The following is an 8,266-nucleotide window of genomic DNA, read 5'->3' as shown; positions in this document are numbered from 1 at the left end:
AAAAATACAAAAAAAAAAAAAAAAAAAAAAATTAGCCAGGCATGGTAGTGGGCGCCTGTAGTCTCAGCTGCTCGGGAGGCTGAGGCAGGAGAATGGTGTGAACCCAGGAGGCAGAGCTTGCAGTGAGCTGAGATCACGCAACTGCACTCCACAGCCTGGGCGACAGAGCGAGACTCCATCCAAAAACAAAACAAAACAAAACAAAAAAACAAAAAAAACCTTTTGGCCATTCGAGGTCTAGATAACTTTAAAACCAAGTTATTATAGAATAAGAAATTGGGTTTACTCTCTTTTAAAGTCGTAATAAAATGCTTAATGAAGTTGTTTCATTGTTCTCTTATTAAAAGGGTCCATCGTGATATCTGTTTCTCCTGGTATACTGACCATTTAAACATGAACAGAAGTTATTTCCTCTCTGTCTATAATAACTCATCCTTCTGTTTTCTTTATCGCAACACACAGTTTTTTGTTTTTAATTTTTAGCGCATGAGGGCAGGGCCTATGTTTGTCTTGTTCATGGTTAATCTCCTTACCTAGTGCCTGACACATGTAAATGTGCAATAAAATTTGTCAAACAAGTAGTTTCTTTTCTATTCTTTTTTGTTGTTGTTCCAGAAGACAAGGTCTCACTCTGTCACCCAGGCTGGAATGCAGTGGTGTGATCGTGGCTCACTGCAACCTCCACCTCCTGGGCTCAAGCGATTTTTCCACCTCAGGCTCCTACAGGCGCGTACCGCTATGCCTGGCCAATTTCTGTATTTTTTTTTGTAGAGATGGGGTTTCACTATGTTGCCCAGGCTGGCCTCGAATTCCTGGACTCAAATGATCTGCCCGCCTTGGCCTCCCAAAGTGCTGGGATTACAGGCGTGAGCCACCATGCTTGGCCATAAACAGGTGGTTTTTTATAAAATCTTTCCTTGGTTAGATTTTTGGGCTTTTGTTAGCCAGAGTATCAACAGATTCACAGTATGTATGTATTTAGTCCAGCCTTTTTTTTTTTCAATGAGATTTACCATATCGCTTCAATTAACCATATATTTTGGTGTTACTAAGCAGATTACTTCTTTCTGAAATTTGAGTTATGCTGCCTCTTTTTAGTAAAGAATGTCATTGTTTTTAATACTCTTTTTCTTTCTTTCCTTTCTTTCATCTTACCTGTCCAACATGACAAAGCTAAATTATGATGAAGTTGATCAAGCCTAAAATATTATTCCTATAATATTTAGCACATGGGATTTTTGTCATTGGGGGTGGAAGGCAGACCATAGTTGAAATTGCATATGTGAAGCCAACATGTATTGACCTCCTGCTCACACAGAAGGTCAGCCAGCTCCAAAAACATTTTGTCCTAATGAGTAATGAAATGCTCCCCCTTTTCTTACATTATAGTAAATCAACAGACTGCCAAACTTATACCTTCTATTTGGGCTATCTATGAAAGATACGTAGGGATCCCCAAATTGGTGAATATCATATCTGACAAATATAATACAATCTAATCATGGCATATGTGAATAAGTAGATGATGGACTGTAGTTGGCCAGTGGTTAGACAGTAGTGATTTATTAACTAGGCAACCATTTTGTGCACATCAACTCCTTATCACAGAACCTTTGGCATTACTAAAAGTGTACTGTCAAAACCATGAATGATATATCTGTGAACATAAAAAGGTAATATTTTATAAATGATACTCTGCCCTTTATTTCCTGAGTTAACTATTTCCTACCTCTAAAATTTCCTCCTATCCTGATTTTTCTCATCAAATAGAAAAGGGATCACAAACCTTAAGATACCTGGAGATAGAAGGGCTTTCTTTTTAATAGGGCATGGAGTTGAGTGACTTACAACGTTGTAAAAAGATCATCATAAACTGTGTTCCTCCTACCTTCAGTGGAAGCTCTTTAGCTCCTAGAGAGCAGCAGAGAACTTTATTTGAATAATTAAACTATATACATTTATGTTTTGTGCTTCTTTGATAAAATCAGACTGCTTAGCTTTTAATCATGGGATCCCTTCTTATCTGTCCAGCTTGGTTTATTTTCACTCTGCCACTCTGCTCTCCATCTCAAACTTTATCCTATAGTAGTAACAGTATTCACCAGATATATTGCATTTCCTCAAGCTTCTTTTTTTTTTTTTTTTTTTTTTTTGAGACGGAGTCTCGCTCTGTCGCCCAGGCTGGATCAAGCTTCTTTTTAAAGTGTGGTCCCCAGAGACATCAGCATAACTTGGAAACTAGTTAGAAATACAGTTTCTTGGGCTCTACTTCAAGGCCTATGGAATCAGAAATCCTGTGGGGTAAGGCTAAGCAAGCTAAACAAGCCTTCTTGGTGATTCTGATGTACCTTGCATTTGAAAACCACCACCTTAACCCTTTTGTTTTTTAACCTCAGCCATTAACTACCATACTTTCAATATCACTTTTATTTGTGCAACTCTTAATCTACATCTCAAACTCTATGTCGGTCCTATTTTTTAAGTTGTATATTGGACATCTGTCCTGGATATCCTTTCAGTACTTCAGACTATCTAGGCCCTGAGCAAAATTCATTATCCATCTCTTGATATCTGCTTTACATACTGTTTCCTATTTTCTCTCAGCCTTGCAGCTTTGATTCTTAGATTGTACAGTATTTTCTCATTTTTTATGTTGTCTTTCCGTAGAGGAACAGGGGAAAAAAAGATTTTTAAAAAACTATACTAACCAAAAAAGGGTCAGGATTTTTCAGGCAATAAAGTTACCATTGTTTGTAGAGCATCTGTTAAAATGTATTTTTATCTTACTTCTTCCCTCCTTCCCTCTGCCTCTTTCCTTGCTGTATCCTTCTTTGTCTCTTAAGAACTTAGAGACTGTATTTTGAATCTTAACCTCAGTTGTGCAAGTTCTGTGGCAAAGCTGGACAGGTGAAAGCTTGTACCAGCATCAGATGTTGAAGCCAGGCAACATTTCAGATATCCCTGAACAGTTCTTACAGTAGGTTCTCAGTAAATATTTTCTAAATGAGTAAGTTAGCAAGTAGATGAGTCTCAAAGGACTGGGTAGATCTCCAGGGTCAAAAGAGCATAGTGAGATTGTGGCTGGAGATGTAAGAAACTTAAAGGATTTAAGCAATAAGGATTGAGAAATTTTGATAATAAATGTTTATTAAATGAATAAATAAAAAGCTTTAAAGAACAGATAGCCATTGTCACAAATGGTTAGGTATTTCCTTCTCCGAAGGAGAAGAGATAAATTATTATTTCAGTGAAAACTTTGAAGTTTGATTTTTAGAACTCATGTTTATGTGGGTACATCCCATTTTGTTTGATATACATTTAAAATAATTTCTTATGTTGATTTATGTTACAGTATTCTAATGTTTGAGCATATATCTTAGACTATAAATTTTAACTGTTATAGTTCCATTTTTGTTGAACAGGAAAAACAATGATACATATCTTTAAAATTGTATATTTAAATTACCTTATATATGAGGAATTTTTATACTTGAAAGTTATTGTTATTAATTTGTTTTCATAATGTGAGATATTCTCTCATAAAGCACTTATGTTTTAAGTTATAATTTAAAATACCTTTCTTTTTAACATGCACACAGGAAACCTCGGCCTGTCTCCCAGTTGGTTGCACAGCAGGTTACTCAGCAGTTTGTGCCTCCTACACAGTCAAAGAAAGAGAAAAAAGATAAAGTAGAAAAAGAAAAAAGTGAAAAGGAAACAACTAGCAAAAAGAATAGCCATAAGAAAACCAGGTAAATGTGAAGAGTGTTTTATGACATTTTTGAGATAATAAAACCATTTAATTTTTTTAACCTTGATATACTAATATACACAAAGTGGAAGTAAAATATTTGGTCTCATTTATTATAAGGTATCAGGAAAGGTTTTACTGAGTTTGAAAGATACATAGGAAATTAAACACAGAAGCCACAAATACAAGCTTAAACGTGATGATGCTTTTTTCTTTTTACGAGATTGGAAGACATTTGTGTCCGGGTTTTTTGTTTTGTTTTGTTTTGTTTTTCCCTTAAGAAGAACTATTTGAACCAGGAGTCGTTTTCAACATACCGAACAGATAATTGCATGGGTTTTAACCTATCAAAATGGTCATGCGTTCAGTCATAATAATCATGATACCCTTATTAGTGTGTGTCAGTGGAGTAACAGTCTTCCTTGCATGTAGCTCAACCTTAGCTTTCATCACCTTCCTCCATGGTGCAACTATTTCATTGTTGTCTGAAACATCTATTTTAATAAAATTAATAAGCCGTCTGCAAAATTATGATACAGCTATAGAAGCACAAGTTCTACTTCTAGGCTGTCACAGTTTTTTGGTCGCATTGAAGAATGTTCATGAATGACTGGTTTGATTAATGTTAATGAGTTGAAACATGATGTTTTTGTGGCTAGTTACACATAAATTGCTTTAAATATATGTATTCATTTTGTTACTTTTACCTACTTTTATTATTTATTATATGCTGAGAAAATTGGTAGAGGGAAAAGCTAGTTTAAAATTTCATTTTTTTATGTTTAGGCCAAGATTGAAAAATGTGGATCGGAGTAGTGCTCAGCATTTGGAAGTTACCGTTGGAGATCTGACAGTCATTATTACAGACTTTAAGGAGAAAACAAAGTCACCGCCTGCATCTAGTGCTGCTTCTGCAGATCAACACAGTCAAAGTGGCTCTAGCTCTGATAACACAGAGAGAGGAATGTCCAGGTCATCTTCACCCAGAGGAGAAGCCTCATCATTGAATGGAGAATCTCATTAAAGTTTATTTTCTCCAATTTCTTAGTCACTTCTGTCCTACCATGCAAATACACAGATTATGCCAAGAGGTACCACATTTTCATGACAAATACATTCATGCACAATCCATAATTTGAGTTTTACATAAAATAGAAATTTGTTAGAATTTGTTAGATTTTATTGCAACTATGCCTACCAAACATTTCCAGACTTAACATTTTGGTCTCTGCAGTTAAGTGCCATGAAAATGTGGTTGAATTATTCATTATGCAGTGTTATTGGTAAGTGTATTTTCACTTTTAGTTTAGTGAATTCTAACACATAATTCTTGAATTCTCTACTATTGGCATGTAACGAATTTAAATTTTTTATAACATAGTGCAAGCTGCCTAAATATGTATTATTTGAGAATTGTGAAACAGATAGTTATATGTATACAAGTTAAAGAACAACTTAACTATTGCTGCAACAGGTTTTTCTTAATGGTTATCCTCTTAAATACACCTGCTGGTACTTGGTGTGGTTAAATAGGAAAATTGTTATTAAATAAAGAATTTGTATGAACCTTTGCCAATGTTTTTGACACGTTTTACTAATTATTGTTCCTGAATTATGTTTCTGGTTTTATCCATTTTTTGAGGTTTTTTTGTTTGCTTATTTTTCAAAACATTCATTTATTGTAATGTTTACTAGCGGACTAGTAAACAATAAAACATTGATTATTTAGCTTTATAATTCAGGTTTAGTGCTATTGTCATTGAACACTGGTATTTTCTGTATCATATAAAACATTAAAATTCAAATAATTATAAGCATTTGGCAAAAACAAGAAAAAAGAAACTTGCCATATTTTACAAGCTGCAATTTTAGAAAAGCTTTAACTTAATGATAGTTTTATCACTGTTTTCTTGTCCCAGACTTACCCAGGGCCATAGAAGTATGAATCTAATTGAAACAGAAATGGGAATTGTTGCACAGAAATGGGAAATAACTAATTTTAAATCAGTCTAATTGGCCTCATTAAATATAACAATTCTTATGAAAATCATAGTACCCTATTTTCAGACACAGCTGCCAGTTTACACATTTCTCAGTATCCTGAAAGGAAAAAAGTATAGCCCTACTTATACTATGTAAAATTACCAATAAAATATTTTTATGACTACAGATTTTGCATTTTTGTTTACGACTATTAAAGTGTTTTATGTTGTATTTAGAATTCAACCTAGAAACCACACAGTACTTAAATTCTCCTGGGGTCTCCTGCTTTCTCTTAACCATTTGCTTAATATATATCTACCTAAAGGAGACTTCTGAATTGTAAATGAACTTAAAAATAGAATGTGGATGCAAAATATCACATAAGACATCATAATAACATTTGAAGATAAAATAAAACTGTAGACCCTAACAGTTGTGATATTTGGTGGTTTCATGTGGTAATGTAATTTTCTGTTTAATTACAGTACTTTTTACAGGCACAGTGGTACTGTCTTTTTTGTAAGATGCCAGTTGTGAAATACAATTAATTGCATACAGTAAAAATCTGTGATTAAAACATTTATATACCTCATTCTTTAGTGTTGTTAAATGAAAAATTAAAATTTGTGTTTATTATAAGATACTTTCAGTGGAATACCAACTAACCAGATATGTTCCTTTAAAACATGAATTTTTTTGTCTTACTCTGTTTTTAACATGTTTCAAATGTTTTATACATTTTTGGAGATAGTAAAAATTTAAAAATGTAATAGGGAAAATATTTAATTTTTAAGTCAAAAACTATGCTTTAAAGGAATTACATCTTATGATCAGATACTTTCAGGATGTATTTTAAATGAGCTGCAAGAGAGAAAAATCTGACAGGAGATGGGATTTTACCTGAAGGGGGCATACTCATATTTCTACATAGGTGGGAAGATACTCATCTTTCTACATAGGCAGGAACACGGTGTAGCATGGAGATTAAGTGTGCTAACTGACACCTCATGTTTGAAGCCTGTTGTAGAATGGAAATGAGCTTAAATTACCCAAGCTTACTTTCCATCTATAGAACAGGGCTAATAATGGTAATCACATCTAATTCTTAGGGTTGTTGGGAGGATTAAGTCAATCCATGTAAAATTCTTAATTATCTGACACATACTGGTCATTCAGTAAATGTGAGCTTTTACTATTGTTATAGGTAAAATCCCATTACAAAAATACAAAAATATTTTTTGTAACAATTATTTGCATGCCCTCTTGGATGACCTAAAGTAATAGTGTTTTATAGATTTCACTAAATTTTCGGTGTAATATCAGATGTTTTCTCTGGATGCAGAAAGACCATCTTTCCATAATTAAAGAACCTGGTGGGTGTGCACTATGAGATTGGAGAAATGAATTAAGTTGACTTGAAATTATTTTACTTTTATTAATCACAGGTATCTCAACCTGCCTTTGTTTCACCCTACCTCAAGTACACTTCCACACCAGGAAAACAGACCCAAATTCCATAAATAGAACTGCTGTTAAAATATGCAGAAAGATTCAGAACCTAGGTTTAGGATACATGCTTTTCTCTGTTTCATGAACTTACAATGTGGTTTGAGCACTGGGTTCTTTTAGCCAAATTCCATACAAAAAGAACTTGGATGTTTTCCAGCATTTATTACCTTACTTTGCTATAGGTAAGAGTGAAGATAGGCCGGGTGCAATGGCTCCTGCCAGTAATCCCAGCACTTTGGGCTGAAGCGGGCAGATATTTTGAGCCCAGGGTCAGCCTGGGCAACATGGTGAAAGCTCATCTCTATAAAAAAAATTTGAATATACATATATATATATGTATATTTAAAAAGTGAATATACTTTGAGGCACAGAAGAATATTCTTAAAACCTTTTGTATTATACAATAGAAATAAAGGTTTTATTTTTATTAAATGCTTTCCTAAAATGATAGTGGATAACAGACAAAGTGAAAACATTTAAAAAGAGAAACTTCAGCCTTTCTAAGTTGATAGCATGTTTATTAACTTTTAGATAAAGATCCTTATAGCCTAAAAGAATGTAGCCTCTGCATATTATATGCATTAATGGTAAATGGTCTAGAAGTTTTCGTTTCCACTGAGGCTTCCCCCACCCGCTTTTTTAAACTTCCTGCTATGGTTTGGATATGGTTTGTCCTCACCAAAACTCATGCTGAGGCCTGAGTCCCCGGTTTGATTGTGTTGGTAGGTGGTGCCGTTAAGAGGTGATTAGGTCATTGAGATGGATTAAAGGCTTTCTCATGAGGCTCACTTAGTTCTGGAATGGATTCACTCTTGCAGGAATGGATGAATTCTCACAAGAGTGGGTTGTTAACCAAGTGAGGATGCTTCTTGTGTTCTGTTCTCTTTGCCCTCCTCAGTTCACCATCTGCTTTCCACCATGAGTTGAAGCAGCATGAGGCCCTCATCAGATGGGCTGCCTGATCTTGGACTTCTCAGCCTTTGGATTCATAAGCCAAAATAAATCTCTTTTCTTTATAAATTG

The 8,266-nt window shown here is 34.3% G+C and overlaps 1 protein-coding gene across 7 annotated transcripts in view; it reads left to right on the top strand.

Annotated features, from left to right (window-relative positions):
* YAF2 (YY1 associated factor 2) overlaps positions 1-5,488 on the top strand; it is a 78,314-nt gene extending 72,826 nt beyond the window's left edge. For 5 of the 7 annotated variants that reach the window (XM_032173724.2, XM_032173725.2, XM_032173721.2 and 2 more), the window contains 2 exons: positions 3,600-3,752; positions 4,538-5,488. In XM_032173724.2, the coding sequence (XP_032029615.1) occupies positions 3,600-3,752; positions 4,538-4,775 (391 nt within the window). In that variant the 3' untranslated portion in view covers positions 4,776-5,488. Of the gene's footprint in view, positions 1-3,599; positions 3,753-4,537 lie in introns of those variants that run through there. The other 2 variants (XR_009209344.1, XR_009209345.1) reach the window with 2 other exon arrangements.
* The last annotated feature ends 2,778 nt before the right edge of the window (positions 5,489-8,266 follow it).

Source organism: Hylobates moloch, unplaced genomic scaffold (genome assembly GCF_009828535.3).
Source record: "Hylobates moloch isolate HMO894 unplaced genomic scaffold, HMol_V3 SCAFFOLD_13, whole genome shotgun sequence".
NCBI classification, from domain to species: Eukaryota; Metazoa; Chordata; class Mammalia; order Primates; family Hylobatidae; genus Hylobates; species Hylobates moloch.
This window is presented reverse-complemented; position numbering and strand designations above follow the sequence as displayed.